The sequence below is a fragment of the Mytilus trossulus genome, chromosome 2, assembly GCF_036588685.1.
Source record: "Mytilus trossulus isolate FHL-02 chromosome 2, PNRI_Mtr1.1.1.hap1, whole genome shotgun sequence".
NCBI lineage: Eukaryota > Metazoa > Mollusca > Bivalvia > Mytilida > Mytilidae > Mytilus > Mytilus trossulus.
The window spans coordinates 1,669,771-1,688,532 of NC_086374.1; the positions used below are offsets into that span (position 1 = coordinate 1,669,771).

The following is an 18,762-nucleotide window of genomic DNA, read 5'->3' on the forward strand; positions in this document are numbered from 1 at the left end:
GTAGGCACATTCTCAAATGACATGCATACTTTTTGATTTTAGAATTTTTCTCTTTTTCTGCTAAGAAATATTTAAATTGAATACTATTTATTAATCATTTAGACCTTAATTATAAAACAAAATCATAATGTTGGAAAAATATACGAAAAACACAAATCTCTTTACAACGTAAATCCCGTTTCCACAAGAATGTTTCAATATGGCCGTCCTGAGTGAAGTTTGAAAGTTTAAACGCGAAATTATGGCGAAAGCTGCCAATATGGGGAACGAACATATAGAATGCATGGCATCATCTATAGTTCGAGAATATTTAAGTAGAAAGGTGGTGTAAATATACCTACATATATACTTAATAATAGTAGACCGGTGTTGCCAGCGAAAGTGGGCTCACAGGTTGTTTTTTTTTTTTTTTTTTTTTTTTTTTATAAAAGAATACAAAATCATGTCAGTTACACTAATGATGGAAACAAGTTGTGAATAATTAGTTGGATTCTCCTGTTTTCCATTGAATATTTTGTTAACGGGGCTCAATCAGCTTACAAATAAATTTGATAAAAACACAAACTGCATAAAGGGAGACAACTGAATTAATTTATCTGTCCCATACACCTTATCACTATCTAGAAATCTGTTCTGCTAGACCCTGAGAATTTGTTCTGGAACTGCTGACGCCATACAACAATCACTTTTCCATTGTGGCGTCAGTCATGTCGGGTATTTTCCATTATAATTAATTACGGGAACTTTTGACAGTTTTGTGATGTCAAGTAATGGCTTAGAAATAGCAATAAGGTGTATTCCAGCAAATTATTGATTGGTCAGGTCAATATTCTCCGTAGTCTAATTAAGACTGGTAAAATTGCTTTTTAAAAAAAACAAAATTTTTTTTTTTTTCTTTATTAGTTTGCAATCAAAGCAGTTGAAGGCCATAAGATGTAGTTGTTAATTTCTGTGTCATTTGGTCTATTGGTAAGGGTTGTCTTAATGGCAATCATACCACATTTTCTTTTTTCATATTTATATTGTTTTCTGTAAAAAAAAAATAGCCAATTTAGGCATAATTTGTCTTTGCTTGTCCTCACTTATAATTATGATTTGAAAATAAGATCAAAGTCTTAAGAATGAAAAGAGACCCAGCCACTCAGAAAATTATCAAAAATAAGAAGCAGTCAAAATCTTTAAAGAAGCTACTCACCAGTCCGAAATTAAACAATGATGAAATATCTCCTTCATCCTAATAATATAGACGTTTAAATTGTGGTATTTGTTAAAACTATTATGGAGGGAGAATCAAATGAATTTGAATTGGGAGAGATTTTCAGTAATAAGAACTCTATTACATGGGTAGTTTAATATATATGTAGTTAAATGTAATGGATGCCAAAAAAATTATATTAGCCAAACAGGAAACACATTACAGAAGAGATTTACAGTTCACCAACAAATCCAAAATCGAGAAACAATAATGATTACCTGGATTTGTGCTCTACCAATAAATTACTAAAATACTATGTTTTCCCATTCTATCAATGTGACGACCAATTCACTGAAGAAATAAGACTAAATAAAGAAAATATGTTCATCCAAAAATACAAACCAAGCCCAAACAGATAAGACGTTACTTTCATAAGGGTTTTGTCCATTTTGTGTATTGTTTCAGACTTATTATTGTGATGTCACATTACCATTCATTATCATCATTGATTTTTCACAAAGATGTGAAACCAGTTGGAGAAAAAATGTAGAAAAAATAAAGGATAATTGAATTAATACAATGTATCTACTTAATATATATTTTCGGTTTCTTTTAGGGACTCAAGAATACTCTGCAAGTTATGGATGAGGAAATGCCACGTACAGAAGGAGCTATCAGTAACAGACAGTCTTTAATGAAAGAATTGCACATAGAAAGACTAATGAAAAGAAATAAGGTCAGATTAAATGTGGTTATATAACATACATATATACAATGTAGATATAAGGTAAATTCCTCCTTAACGAACTAAAACTTATATTTTTTGCATAGAATAATAATACTATACATAACTATAGGAAAACATTTCTAACATTTAGTGGACTGTTCATTGACAAACCTTTTATTTACCTCAAGCACTTACAGTCCCATCTAACATTCAAGCAACGAACTCTTTCTTCACCTCATATAGACTGTGTTTACTGTAAACCATTACAGATCAAAGTATGGCCTCCAACACGGAGCCTTGACTCACACAGAGCGGCAAGTTATAAAGGGCCCCAAAAATGACTATTGTAAAACCAATTAAAATGGAAAACCAATGGTCTAATTTATATAAATAAACAAGAAATAAGAAACACTTATGAACAACATCAACAAACAACAACCACTGAACATCAGGTTCCTGACATAGGACTATGGAACGCCATGACTGTCTTCTGATGTTGATTGTTTAATATGTTCGGTGCTTTATCCATTATATTTAGTAGTATATATATTATGTTCAGTAGTATGTATATTATGTTCAGTAGATATCCCATTATGTTCAGTAGTTATTACATTATGTTCAGTAGTTATTACATTATGTTCAGTAGTTATTACATTATGTTCAGTAGTTTTGACATTATATTCGGTGCTTTGGTTATTATGTTCAGTAGTTTCATTAATATATGCAGTGGTATCTAAATTATGTTCGGTACTTCTGACTTTCTATTCAGTACATTTTTCATTATGTTCAGTACTTTTGACATTATGTTCAGTAGATTCAATATTATTTGCAGTACATTATGTAATACCTTCAGTAGTCCCGGTTTCTTTATATTCAGTAGACTATTCATTATGTTCAGTAAAAGCATCGGTATTATATTCGGTTCGTTCAACTTTATGTTCAGTGGTTGTATCATTATGATGATGTAGTAAAAGTCGGGAAGCCAATAACGGAAATTGTCGGAAAAAAACGAACGCGGATATTTTTGGCGGACGTTTTATTCATGAATACCTTTACGTGATTGAATGAAAATGGAAGAAATAAAAGCAGTTTTAAATCGTTGTGGTTTACATTCCCAAGTTGGCATTTTCCACCAGGAAAAAATAACTCCTGACTTAATTTGTAAGTTGTCGCTACAATATTTCGCATATTTAGGTATGAACGACAGGAGAAAAATAATGGAATGAAGAATTGCTTGTGTACATTTCAGCAGCAATATTTTGACTAAGAATTATAACAAGTTTTTCATTCCCAAAGAAGCACTGGAATCCTTGCTTGAAATCGATTTAAGATCACTTAACTGTTATGGAAATTAGTGAGATGTTAAGTGTATCGGAGAGTACAATTTATCGGAATATGAAAATGTATAATTTGAGTAAACTTGAATTTTCTAACATTTCTGACGAGGATTTAGATGCTGTTATTGCAAAACAGGTAGTGGAATTTCCTTGCTGTAGAGTGATTCTTCTAAAGCAGATATTCGCCCAACAAAACATTAAGGTTTATTCCAAAACCCCAGTCCTAAATTGAATATTTTTAAACACTAGTATGTTCCTGGTCCCTTTCCCGGCTTGACGATGCGGTCATCCCGCCGATGTTCAGTACTTCAGTAATTTGATTAAAGTTCGTTATTACGTTCTTACTTGTGTTGTACTTTTACATCACAATCTCATGTTAGGGGAGGGTTGAGATCCCCGCGCTAACTTGTCTATCCGCGTCGTATATTCTGTATATATGATAATGTGTCTGTCTTCAACCATAAGCCTGTAATTCATTGGTTGTCGTTTGTTGGTGTGTTACATATTTGTTTTTCATTACTAAATACGGCATTAGTTAATTCGTTATAATTGTTTTATAGCTGAATTGCAGTATGGGCTGTGTTCATTGTTGAAGGCCGTAAGGTGACCTATAGTTGTTAATTTCTGTGTCATTTTGATCACTCAGTGTGAAGAGTTGTCTCATTGGCAATCATACGCAGAAATCTTTGTTTTTACATTGACCATTTCAGTGGTATATGGCCGTGTTTTAGGCGACACGTACATACAGGTCATGCATACATTAACTATTTGAAAGAAATCTAATCGTTAACTACTAATGGGTGCCGTAGGTGGTTTACCGGAATTTTCTTAGCATGTTAGAGATAGGGTGTTTATTCATAGAACAGACAAGGAAAGTGTCAAATATTTCATGTATATTTACATAGAGAGCCTTACCTCGGCAGCTTTGCCAAAACAAACCTTCTTTTTTTCTGATAGGTGCCTTCGGACTTTGTGTTTCGAACTGTAGTTACTTTTTCCATACTACGTATTTATTCTAATTCAAGCTCCATGTGATACAGGAAAATAGTATCTTGGAGCAAGGCTATTTCCTTCTTTTTGGGTTTGGGGGGGGGGGAGAGACTCCTAGCAAACAACATGTTTATAATGGCATTGTAGATTTTCTGATTAAATAAATGATAAAGTTGCCGTTCCGGTACATAAATAGATCGGTTAAAAAGCATTTTTTTAAATTTTAGTTGGAATGGAAAAGCTTAATACGAGGGTTAGAAATTGCGAGCACAAAAGGGGGGGTTCCACAGGGTACTTTTTTATCTTATGAATTCTACATTTGAAAGGTTAATATACTACATGTATTAGGTAATTAAAAGAGAGAAAAAAACAAATGTGAAACAAATTGTGAATGGTCTTTCTTCCATGCCTAGAACTTGCTTCCATTGAAATTTTGCAAACATCCCAGAACAAATCACATGAATGATTAATATTGACCATTTGGTATAATATATATTCAAATATGATGTAACGTGTTCCGAAATCTATGCAATTTGGGAAACCGCCTAATCCGAACTTTCCGCATCTTAATTATGTTGTAATATGACCCACACACAGGCGGCAAGCAGAGGTCTACCCGGGGGTTAACTTCACTATCAAAATACAAGGGGGAGGGGCACTTTAAATTTTAACCCCCTACTTGAAATTATTCAGGTCATGTGAAATTATAGATGACAACTCATCCAAAGCAACGAAAATTCTGACCTAGAATTATCAAAAAAAGATCAGGGGCGGATCCAGCCATTTTAAAAAGGGGGTCCTAACCAAGGTCAAAAAAGGAGAGGGGGTTCCAACTACATGTCCCCATTCAAATGCATTGATAGTCCAACAATCACATAAGTCAATCAGTTTTTGATAAATGAAGCGATCTTGCTTCTTTCAGAACACATTTTAAGCATACTATGGCTAATAATATCTGTACCAGATCTTTATTTGATTTTAATATATTGATAATGTCAACAATTCCAACTAAATCAATGTTGATCGTATCAGATATCGTGATTTTCAGATCTATTTTAAATGTCTGTAATTATCATATCCACATCATCAAGCCTGGAAATGGATCAGGAACATACTAGTGCTTAAAAATATTCAATTTAGGACTGGGGTTTTGGAACAAACCTTAATGTTTTGTTGGGCTAATATCTGCTTTAGAAGAATCACTCCATAGCAAGGAAATTCCACTACCTGTTTTGCAATAACAGCATCTAAATCCTTGTCAGAAATGTTAGAAAATTCAAGTTTACTCAAATTATACATTTTCATATTCCGATATATTGTACTCTCCGATACACCAAATATCTCACGAATTTCCATAACAGTTAAATCGATTTCAAGCAGGGATTTCAGTGCTTCTTTAGGGAATGATAAACTGGTTATAATTCTTAGTCCTAATAATGCTGCTGAAATGTACACAAGCTTTTCTTCATTCCATTATTTTTCTCCTGTCGTTCGTACTTAAATATGCGAAATCTTTTAGCGACAACTTACAAATTAAGTCAGGAGTTATTTTTTCCTGGTGGAAAATGCCAACTTGGGAACGTAAACCACACCGATTAAAAACTGCTTCCATTTCTTCCATTTTCATTCAATCACGTAAAGGTATTCATGAATAAAACGTTCGTCAAAAATATCCGCGTTCGTTTTTTTCCGACAATTTCCGTCATTGACTTCCCGACTTTTACTACATCATCATAATGATACAACCACTGAACATAAAGTTGAACGAACCGAATATAAGACCGATGCTTATACTGAACATAATGAATAGTCTACTGAATATAAAGAAACCGGGACTACTGAAGGTATTACATAATGAACTGCAAATAATATTGAATCTACTGAACATAATGTCGAAAGTACTGAACATAATGAAAACTGTACTAAATATAACGTCAGAAGTACCGAACATAATTTAGATACCACTGCATATAATAATGAAACTACTGAACATAATAACCAAAGCACCGAATATAATGTCAAAACTACTGAACATAATGTAATAACTACTGAACATAATGTAATAACTACTGAACATAATGGGATATCTACTGAACATAATATACATACTACTGAACATAATATACATACTACTGAATATAATGGATAAAGCACCGAACATATTAAACAATCAACATCAGAAGACAGTCATGGCGTTCCATATAGGACAGGTGCAAACAAGTGCAAAGGGTGGGTGGGGAGGGGGGTAATCATTTTAAAAAGTACAAACCTTCACCCTTACCTGAAACAATAGTGTAACATCACAACATGGAAAGACACACTATAAAATATCAATTGAAATGGCTTACCTCAATCAAAAGACATATTAACACAAGCAAGTGAATATTATATACACTAAACAAATTAATTTGATCTATGACTCAATGTAAAAACAAAATAAAAAAAATAAGGGATGAGATGTTAAACAATTTCAGAAAGACAACCATAACCCTGAACAAAGTGCATGAATATTTGTGTTTCTAGGAGAGAGAAGATCCTTTCAGAGCTATGCTAGAAATTATCATTGCCAGCTTTGTTGAGAATGGATCCAGTCAGTCAAAGTCTGAAAGTAGACCATCTACAGCCCAGAGAACAAAGCCTCCAGACATCCTAGATATTAGTCCTGCTTCAGACAGACCAACTTCTCCTGCTGAACAGAGGAGGCTATCATCTCAACCTGTAAAAAAAAGTACATATTTAATTCTCATTTTATGAAATATTTTTTTATCTTTAAAAATTGATACTATTTACTATTCATAAAATTTTTCGATATAGCTATAACAAACTTCTATTTATTTTGAATCTCGAACTTTTCAATACTAGGTTTGCCCTAGAAGGTTTGCCCCAGAAGGTTTGCCCTAGAAGGTTTGCTTATGAAAAAAAGGTTTCATGTTTTTTAGCTTTCCATATTGTGAATTCTGTTTATTCTGAAACATAGTTTCTATAGGAACCAGTTTAGCATGTTATCTAGATTTTCATCTTCTGACTTTCATCAAATTATATGTTACAGATACAGCAGTTAGATCTGGTGACTTACTTATTGAAGATGATGTAGAAAGTCACACCATTCTTGGTGATGGTAAAGCTGGACTAATGGACACACCCATTGTTGCTGAAATAGACCCTCCACATAGAACACAAACTAGACCAAGAAGTGCCAAAGTTAAAAATATGGGTGGTCCAATTACATCAAATTTAGATGTATGTATGTGCAATGATCAAAGTAAACACACAATAAAGTTTAAAAACATTTTTTTTTTTTTTTTTATCTTTTATGTTTTATTGCTGAAGATGTCTGTTAGTTGTTATATACTGTGGGTTCATCAATATTTGTTGGATACCAATTTTCTTGGATTTTGGACATGGGTACAGTAGAAACACAAATGTAAATTTTTAACAATTACAAATTCTCTTAAGGAAGGTATGCAGACTTTGTCAAAAGCACAAAATTAGATGTCCACGAATATGCAAGTTTTCCTCAAACCATGAAAATAAATGAATCTTCATGAATACAACAGCATTTAATGCTTGATAAAAATTATGTGCTATTTTACATCACATAAAATGTCTTATTAATCTGATATTGATAGAACTTGATAAGTTTTAATTTTGAATAAAAGGTCTGCACCTGTTTTATGATCATTTTTGAATTGGCTCTCATAGAATTTTATATTGAAATATAGCTGTTAACAACTCAGTACAAAATAAATTTACTTTGATATACGTTACAGTTAACAGTTAATGGATGTATTTTTCAGACTCTTGGAAAAGGCAGAAACTTTCACAAGCCACGACCGCTGTCATCATCTGGAAGAGGTGGCAAAAAACTAGATCTTTCAGATTTGAATTCTGGACCAGATATTGTAAAAAGTAATAAACTATCTTCAGATTTTAATAATGACAGTCTATCAATAAAAAAAATGGTTCCTGAATCTAAAAATCCTAGAATGATTCATGTGAGCTCTGAACCAATTATTGAAAATATTGACAATATAATTAAAAAAGAAAGAAAATCTTCCATAAAGGATATTTTAGAAGTTGATGCTTCAGAATCTCGTCCCAAATCCTCAGTTGGTCGACCCAAATCTAACAGAAGACAGCAAGACAAAGAGCCAGTCACCTATAGTATAGAGGACTCCAGTATTCTACAGAGACCTCCAACTAGAGGGGGCCTAGAAAGGTGATTTATACAATATATGCTTCTTATGAAAATATTGCTTGTTTCTTGTTTAGATCTATTTTAGAGTTTTATCTCAACAGGTTAGATATTTTTTATACATTTAGGATTAGAAAATGACTACAACTCTTATCCCCTTTTAAAAGCAGCTTTGTTATTTAGTTATCATGATTTAGTGGACAGATTAATTTTCAGAATAAATTCAGTTCCTCAGAATCATTGCATGATAAGATAGCAATATCATATTAAGATTAATGGGATCTTTTTTAAAACTGAACTTCTTGTTTGAGGTCTTACATGCATTGTAAACATTGTAAAAGAATTATATATTTTACAATAATGTGGTGATTTATTGTGCTGTTTATTTATACAGAGGTATATTTCAGGACATCATCATCTTCATCATTAATGAGTGCCAAAAGTGTAACATCTAAAGTTGGTGATGTAGAATTTGGAGATGTTGATGATTTAGATAATGACCTCGCTGATTTACAACTAGGTCCAGCTATGCCATCCTCACGCCCTATACAAAATCTTACAGATGCTCGTCCAATCACATTACAAACTGCTATTAACTTGAAAAGTGTAGTTTTTGGAACAGGCAATCAGAATTTTAATGATGAATGGCGATATCAAAGTTTTACGTTTTGTGATATTCCTAAATTACAGTATGGTCTTGTCCAGAAAAAGGTAAGCTAATAATAGAGCATATATGGTTATTTGCTTAAACAATACATAAAACAGATTTATTTAAATTTGTGCATAAAAAAGGATAATTAACATAGCTCTGCAGAACTTTTAAACAACATAGTGGTATGTATACATATTATTTTATGTGACATTTCAAGGGAACAAGTAGCCTTGTTTATACTATTTTGTATTGATTGCCCTACACAATGGATAGATAGGGACAAATAGTTATTCTTTTTGGGGGTATTCTTGTCACATACATTGTCTCCCCATAATAAATTTTTATGAACTTGGACGTACTCCTCGCATTTGATCATAAACTGTATCCCTATTTTATTCAGTGAATAACTAGAGCAGGCAACACATATTTTCCATGGAAGACTTCCTATTTTAACTTTAGTTTTAGACTTTATTTCAGATTGAATTTGTGATGACATTAGATTAAATCCTGCAACTGGGTTTTATTGAAACCTTAAAATGTCATGTAATATTTTCTGTACATCATTTTAGGGTGGATCTTGTGGTGTTATGGCTGCTATTCAAGCTACGGTGTTACAAACTTTATTGTTCAAAGACGGTAGAATTCCACTTAATAGGTTGTAAGTAGTATTTGTTTCACATGTAGAAATAGCAGGGAAAAAAACAGGGAAAATAATTCAAACTTATTTCAGTTCTCACAGCTGTCTCTTGTCAGCTGAATCAACATGTTTTAAAATTTAAAGAATATTTGTTATGGCACACAATGTTTAATTAGTGTATTTCTATAATGTGTTCTCTGGACAGAGTATGACATACAAAAAAAAATACTAAGTGTAATGGAGCAGAAAACATCAGTCTTCCTATTCAATTAATTAATTTTTGTATTGAAGATGGTTTTAAAATAGTTTTATTATTAAAAATTTGACAATTATCAGGTGTACTTAAACATTTAAGGAGAAAATAATTTTCATTTTGCTTTATTTATTAGTGGAGAACCTACCAGTATAGAGAGATCCTCTGCCCTTGCCATAGCTTTATCATATTTATAGATTTATTGCTATTTATATTTATCAGTGGAGAACCTACCAGTATGGAGAGATCCTCTGCCCTTGCCATAGCTTTATCATATTTATAGATTCACTACTATTTATATTTATCAGTGGAGAACCTACCAGTATGGAGAGATCCTCTGCCCTTGCCATAGCTTTATCCAAGATTTTCTGGAGATGTGGTGAAAACAAAACTGCTGTTGTTGTTATGTAAGTCATTATTAATCAGTATTTTTAGTGTACTATGAACTGCAGAATTCTATTTTTTGTGGATGAATTTCCAGGATAAAGGTGAAAAATTGAATGTTGAAAATTTTCAGTGTAAAACAAATTTCCACAAAAATGAGTACTGAGGAAAATAAATGAATCCACAATAAAGGTAATTTTATGTAGGCTGTCAACCAGACAGATATAAATGGGTGTTGTCATTATTTGTTTTAAAAGTGATGATATTAAATTAAACTGCTATACATGAGAGTATTTTTGTTATTTGCAAAAACATTTATGTGTAAAGTATGCATCTTGTAGTTAGTTAGTTTGGCAAGGAATATTGACCTTGGTGTTTACTAAAGCTCATATGCTGCAATGACTTCCAATAAACCGCAGATCTGCAAAATCACATACCTTTTATGAGTGAAGTAATCATATGCATAGAAATGATGAACTGAAAGGCATGGCCAATGTGAGACAAATCTGCATAATTAAAAAACAATAATTGAACAAATAGTGTTTATTTCTTATACTACATGTACTATATGTGTGTTAGTGTTATTAATTACCAATGAAGAAAGCTCAATAGTCCATGCCTTTTTATTAACTAATTTTGATTACTTAATATCACTCATATATATATATCTGTTTCAGGCCATCAGGGAAATCTCAGTTCCAAGGAAGTAGCAATAAATATAAATATGATGATTTTACTGAAACTGTAAGTATTCTTACTCCAATTTACTGTATGACAATTTTTTTTGTAACTGGGATACTGTCTAAAAATTGATATATTTTTTGCATTTGATTATTCATCTAAGTTAAAGGGAATGTTATGTGATCCATGCTTTATCCTCCTGGTTTGTAATCTACAACTGCTTACATTACACAAAATGTCCAAAAATACTTATAGGTAGCTAAATCATCTTGAGTGTCAGTAATTGTTCACAGAATTTCAAGAGAATATAAATGATTGATTGATTGTTGGTTGCTAAATGTCCAGTAGCAAATATTTCATTCATGTTCAGGACAAATTAACAATAAATACAATAGATAAGTCCTGTAATAGTAACCATCTGGGATGAAGGCTGGAGAAATTTGGACTGGCGAAGGAAAATGATGGTCAATTGGATAAGGACAGAAATTTTGCTGTGCAACGGGCCACATACAGACCCATAAAAGAGTTGTTGCAAAGGTTTTTAACATGCAATAAGTGTGGCACTATCTCTACACAAGACATTTTGACCCAACCGCCGAGCAAAACATCATGAACATACTCTCCACTTTTGCTGCTGGTCGAAGAAGACCAAGAGTGACCATATTACTTTTCCAAATGCACGCTTGGTAGCTTAAGAGAATATAAAGAGAAGTGTTTCATTTTATTTATATTAAAAAAACTTTGACATTCCTTGAGTTTTCTTCTTTTTGTAGTTGATGATCAACCATTTTAAAACCTATGAAGACCTACAGAGTTTTGTATTACAAAATATCAGACAGGTCGGTATGATATACTTTATGCAATCATTCTCAATAGTAATTCAGTATTTAAATACTATATAGTCTAAATATTTTAAACAGAGATGTTTAGCATCATTCAACATGCATAATAAGTATTTATTTATCAATAGAAACAATATTGTCAATATATAAAAATAAAATTGAGAAAGGAAATGGGGAATGTGTCAAAGCCACAACAACCCGACCATAGAGCAGACAACAGCCGAAGGCTACCAATTGAATGTAGTGAGAATATGTTGAATCAACAGTTACTAAATCATTTCAATATTCATTTCAGCATCAATCAATATATTGTCCAAATATATTGATTGATCCTTTTTTTGTCTAATTTAACATGACATAGAACATTATCTCAATATAGATATAGTGTAAGTCATTATACATACTATGTCGTAGAGTTTTTATACCCCCGCTTTAAAAAATGGGGGGGTATACTGTTTTACCTCTGTCTGTCCTTTCGTCAGTCCGTCAGTCAGTCCGTCCGTCCCATGAATATTTTTCGTAGCATTTTTCTCAAGAACTACAATACAAGGATTTCTGAAATTTGGTTTCAGGTTTTATCTAAGTCAGCTATACTGTGTGATGCGTTTTCAGATTGATTACTTGACAACTTCCTGTTTACCGAACACATGTATGATTTTACACATGATAGCCAAGTTGAAAATTTTCGTCACATTTATCTCAGGAACTACAATACAAGGATTTCTGAAATTTGGTTTCAGGATTTATATAAGTCAGCTATAATGTATGATGCGTTTTCAGGTTCATCACTCGACAACTTCCTGTTTACCGAACACTTGCATATTTTTACACTATTAATATTATCCGCTTGCGGCGGGGGTATCATCAGTGAGCAGTAGCTCGCAGTTTCACTTGTTTTCCAAAGTGGAAATGGTTTATTAATAATAGGAACAACAATTTATTCTCAATCTGTTTATTTTATATATTTCAGTTTGAATGTGATGGAACGGGAGGTGCTATATTGTGTGTTTATTCTGCTATCTTGTCTCGTTATATTGATCTGTAAGTTGGTATTCAGCTGTCCTGTCTTGTTATATTGATCTATGAGCTTTAATTTAGCTCTTTTTTTTTTATTCATATGCCATAAGATATAAGAAGTTGTGGTATGAGTGCAAATGAAACAACTCTCAATCCAAGTCACAATTTATTAAAGTAAAGCATTATAGGTCAAAGTACGGTCTTCAACACAAAGCCTTGGCTCACACCAAACAGCAAGCTATAAAGGCCCTCACAAAATTACTAGTGTAAAACCATTCAAACAGGATTAAAGGATAAACAAATCCTTCATATCTGTTTAAAGATTGATGTAAACCAAACAAAATTTAGCTTTATAAAATTGACAACTGAAACTTTAAACATCATTTAACTCTGTACAAAGTATCCTTATGCAATGTAATTAAATTATAACTTTATCGAAGTCTATCAAAACAAAACCCTAACAAGGAATACATTTCAATGTAGAAAAAAGACATCTCATATATATATATGCTGTTTATAACTTATTTGTAGTGTTTGTATTTTATGTATGTTGTTTGATTATTGACAGAGTCAAGAGTGATATGGATGAGCCGACAGGAAAGTTAATGGGAGCTCATGGCTATTGTACTCAGGTAGGGAATCAAGAAATGTTAACTCAGCAAAAAAAAAACACTTTACAGTAATTAACAATGTTATACTCCAGACGTAAGAACTCAAGAGATATGAATTTCTTACTCCTCTATTAGTCATTTATCAGCTCTGGGTGTTGAACAGTTCAATCAACATTTGTTGCCATGGCAAAGGAATTGCATGGCAAAGGAATACCGTTGTATTCTCTAGCAGACTTTCATTGCTATATGATTGGTTCAGTATAAATGTTCACTAGCATTACAACCAAAATGTGATGCTCTGTTTCCCTGATAGTCCTGCAGGTACTTAGTATGTTTTACTTATGTAATTTATCTTTATTTATGTGAGACATATTCACATATAATATCACATAATGACCTTTCATTTCAGGATTTGGTAAATTTACTGCTGACTGGGAAGGCAGTGTCTAATGTGTTCAATGATGTGATGGAGTTGGAATCAGGAGATGGATCACCCCCAATGGTTCTCAAAGGCATCAGTGGGAGGAGTGATGTAGGACTACTTTCTTTATTTGAGCATTATAGATCATGTCAGGTAAGGGTCAATAGATGTTCTTATATGACAGACTTACTTCACTTTGTAAATAAAGTCATGCTCAATGTGACACACTTATTTTACTTTATATAAAATAGATCTGTGTTCAATAAAAACATGTATTGCATGGGTATAATGTCACAATTTAAATTGCATTGCCTGTTGTATTTTGAACAAAGCCAAAGTACATTTCTAGGAAATTAAAAAAAGTTATTGTAAAAGTACTACATATACTTGGTTTTTACTACTCGTTTGGTATCTTTCCTCCCATCACTGATTGGTCTTTTGTAGATGAAATGCATGTCTGGGGTACAAATTATAAGCCTAGAAACTATTTTAGATAGTGTTTAATTTTCATTATGTTTAGCATAACAAAATATGCATTCAAGTTTCAATTTGTACAAGCTTACAATTGAAAATAAGAAGAAGTCACTAACTAATGAATGCTGTATACATGTATAGTTTCACACAATTAAAGTTATTGAAAAGATACTTCATTCTTGATCATTCTACTTTCGATTAAACTAGTTTTATATAATCAAACAAATGACAGACAAAAATCCGTCTTTTGGGTTTTTTTTTTATAATTTCTTTCTTATATGATTGTTTATATATAGGATCACTGAATGAAATGTATGTATTGTGTGCTCGTATGAATACTTTGTAAAATGCATCTAACAATTGAAATAAAATTTCAAGTATATTTTGCTAATCATATCCCCTGGTTTTATTAGCAATTAATAACACAGGGAGGAACCTTAGTGTCATTGTTGTAGCCCTAAGGGACATTGTTCACAACCAGGAATGAAATAAAATATTTAAAGTTGGAAAAAAAAAGAAAAGAAAAGATACTTAATAAAATAAATCTGTCAACTATAAAGGAAGATAACATTTTTAAAAGTCTTTAAGTTCTGGTTTATTGAAATTGGATTAGAAGATGTATTTTAGTGCCCTCAATGGGTACATGATAAATTGCAGGTTAAGATGTTCTATTATACACTATCTTTACCAAACTATAATGTGTATTGCAGGTTGGAACCTTCTATAAGACACCAAAGTTTCCTATCTGGGTTGTATGCAGTGAGAGTCATTTCAGTGTGCTATTCTCTATAAATAAAGACTTAGTTAACGACTGGAAAGCCGAAAAACGATTTGATTTGTATTACTATGATGGATTAGCCAGACAACAAGAGGTCATTAAACTGTCTATATGTAAGTAATCATATTATAGTCAAAGACAACTCCTATATATACAGCCTCTCTAAACAGACATCATCCATATTGTATTGCAAACTCTATATCAACTTATCTTAACAAAATGTGAATAAATTCAAATAGAGAATATAGCAATTTTACAAAATTGTTAAAATGTAAACTTTTAGTTTTTTATTAGAAAGTAGAATGTTTCTACTACATAAATATTGGCTGTTTTTTACAATACAATGCACATATATTGGGTACTAGCATCATAAAGTCATTCAAATTTACTGAAATCTTAGTTAAATTTTAAATGGTTTCCATATTAAATGAAAGTGGCCACATTTGTGTTCATTCTTAATATTGAAATGTAAGTTGTATTTGATGATAATACATAATATATATATAAAGGTTGTGGATGAACACGGATGAGGCCACTTTCATTTTCAACAAAAAAACATCTGTAAATTGACATTTTTTGGCATATTTGATGACTAAATCAGTTAAAATCTTTCACATAGACTTATTGAATTAACTGAAATAGACATTTAAGTGTTAAAAAAGTGTCCAAAATCTTTTGTCAGATGAACCTGAAATTTGGGGCCAAAATCAGCCCTTACCAGACCTACTACTCCTTTGAGCTTCCTGATATTCAGTATCTAGCTTCATGTGAACATGTTTATACCAGGTGATGCATTTTCATACCAAGTGCTCAGTAACTTACAGAATTCTTAAAGTATTGTATCATTAGTGAGAAATATATCACAGTTTTACTTGTTATTTACATAATTTCCTCATTACTTTATAAAGGGTAGGAGTGTGATACATTGTTAATGTTATTGCAGGTACCACAGATAGATCATACAAGCCTCCAACTGGTGAGGAAGAACTGGTACCTCCAATTGATCATTGCATTAGAACAAAGTAAGTACCAATACTAAGGAATTGTTCATTTGAAAGAGTCTGGCATCCAAAACTTGGAGACAGCAAACATACAATGGTAAAATTGATACAAAAAAGAGAGGTTATAGTGTATCAATTCAGAAATCTCTAAAAATTTTACAATTGTTTAGGTTCAGTACAGGTTATTTGAAAATAATAATAAAAATATATAGGTCAACAATGACTGAGTTAAAAAAGATATTTCAATTTCAAATGGCATTTTTGCAACAAAGGGAGATAATTTGGAGCTTTTTCAATGATTCAAACATTTTAAAAGTCATCTTGGGCCAAATTGAATCGATTTTTTGGTTGATTTTTGATACCATATCATGAAGTAACAATTAATAGTGTAATACGTTATATGTCTATATAGAAGAACACATCACTAGGATAAATTTTGGCCAACAAATTTATAAACAATATCTGGTGAAAAAATCTTACAATATTGTCATACTGCAGGTAGTTAGTTTTGGTCATGTTTCTAAGAAATAAGCTGAAGTCTGTTTAACAAAGAAATGATATCAAAGCAAGCATAGACATACCTCTATCTATACTAACACCACTGGCACTCACACCACATCTTCCTTTATCTATAAACATGAGTTTTGCTGTTACGTATAACATGTTAAAATTGTTGCAACAGTTAAACATCAACTTAATAGATAAATACATTTTGATCATTCACACAGTATAAATGTATTCATAATTCCAAGCTTTAATTGTGTTTTCTTAGTAACATAATATGGTTATTTATTTTCAGATGGACAGATGCCCAGGTAGACTGGAATGGAACAGAACCTTTGTTATGATGAATGGGTTTAGTACTGATTATGTATGCTCCAAAAACAATGGAGTGAATCTTTGAAAGGTTTAGGGTTAAAACTCTCTCTTACATTATCTGCTGGTGGTAGTTCTGTTAACAAAGCAACTACAATTGACTTTTTACTGATATTTATATAATGAAAAGCAGTTGTTAATTAGAGGGGCTAAAACTATTTCTCTTGAATTTGATATACGTTTAAGTATGTTACAACTCAAGTCCAGAAAACACAAATTTAACAGCTTATGCCCCTTTAAAGAACAGTAGTAAGTTTGTTCTATAGAAACTCTGTTTTAACATAATAAATGAACTTTATTTCCTGGACAGATATTTTTTGTAAGAAGATAAAAGTATAGTTGCCTGCTATAAACACCATTGTCAATTTGTTACAACTTTTTCATTTGAGCATCTTTTGATAGCAATTTGTATTTTTATATGCTGAGCTACAGATTTTTCATTTAAAGAAGATATGATGAAGCTATTAGCATTTGAATTAAAAATATTTATCTAAATGAAAATAACTTTAAAAACATTTTTGTTCATATATTGTTTATGAAATTGATAATTTAAGCCAGTATGCAACCTCAAAATAAAATCCTTGAGTCATTTGAGAAATGAAAACAATTCCTAACTTTGAATTTTATCTGGTTAATAGTATAAACAACAATTTTTGTTAGTCAACATAGCTGTAAGATTTAACATCTGACAATAGATTGTAGATAAGAATAATAAAACTAGGTTATTAACTTATTAAGGAATCTCATTTCATTGTATTATACCATCCATTGGATCTTCTCCTTTTATTTATTTCAATTTATTTACATTTTCTTCATAAATTGATCATTTTCAAAACTGCATGTTTCACTCTCTGTTTACTTTTATTTAAATGATATATTATTATCAACTTTAAAGCCTATCAATCAATACAAGGAAGATGTATCACAAATAGATAAGACCAAAGATCATCAAATCAAAGTATCAAAATATATAGACATAATACTTATAAAACCAAGCAATGTCATAGTAATTTACACCTTTAAAATCGTTTTCACATTTTTTTAAAATACTATTTATTTAAGTCTGTTTTTAAAACTGTAAATTTAGAAATTATTGCAATTTTTCTTATAAATTTTTATGAAAATGTGTCAGTATCAGGTTCACATTTTCAGTGGAGATTTTCCTTCATTTAATTTTTGCAATCACATTAATAAGATTTCACAGATTTGCCAGTGAATAAAGAATTGCACTAATGAGTCCTTGCATTAATAATTGCTTGCATCAATTTCTGTAAAAATTTTCAGAACATAAATTTTGTAAAACAAGAATATTCTATCATTGAAATGGTTTAAGCTTGGGTCACACCTTAACGGATAGCTTTAACAGATTCCAAATGGATTACTTTTTTTCAATCCGTTCATGTCCGTTAGACGTCCAGTCTTATCCGTTAGACGTTCGCCATATCCGTTTTATGTCTGTTAAGCATATGTTTTATCTGTCGATGTCCCTTCTGTCCACTGGAAAGTTTTGAACATGCTCAAAATTTTGTCTGTTTTGTACGGTAAGAGACTGTTTTGTATCCATTTTGTACAGTACACGACCGTTTTGTACCCGTTACTTGTCCGTTATATATCCATTGGAGGTTAGATAGAAAAATTCACCGACGGACTTGCAGCAGACGTTTAATGGATAATACCAATGTTGAACGAAT

The 18,762-nt window shown here is 31.6% G+C and overlaps 1 protein-coding gene across 1 annotated transcript; it reads left to right on the plus strand.

The window, feature by feature from the left end:
• The first annotated feature begins 180 nt into the window (after positions 1 to 180).
• On the plus strand, positions 181 to 17,958 carry LOC134706223 (probable ubiquitin carboxyl-terminal hydrolase MINDY-4). Its single transcript, XM_063564965.1, has 16 exons — positions 181 to 322; positions 1,812 to 1,931; positions 6,773 to 6,977; positions 7,299 to 7,489; positions 8,047 to 8,468; positions 8,852 to 9,155; positions 9,666 to 9,754; positions 10,295 to 10,393; positions 11,048 to 11,114; positions 11,825 to 11,890; positions 12,864 to 12,934; positions 13,479 to 13,542; positions 13,931 to 14,095; positions 15,127 to 15,307; positions 16,138 to 16,216; positions 16,995 to 17,958. The coding sequence occupies exons 1-16, from the start codon at positions 242 to 244 to the stop codon at positions 17,041 to 17,043; spliced, it is 2,253 nt and encodes a 750-aa protein (XP_063421035.1). The 5' UTR covers positions 181 to 241; the 3' UTR covers positions 17,044 to 17,958.
• The last annotated feature ends 804 nt before the right edge of the window (positions 17,959 to 18,762 follow it).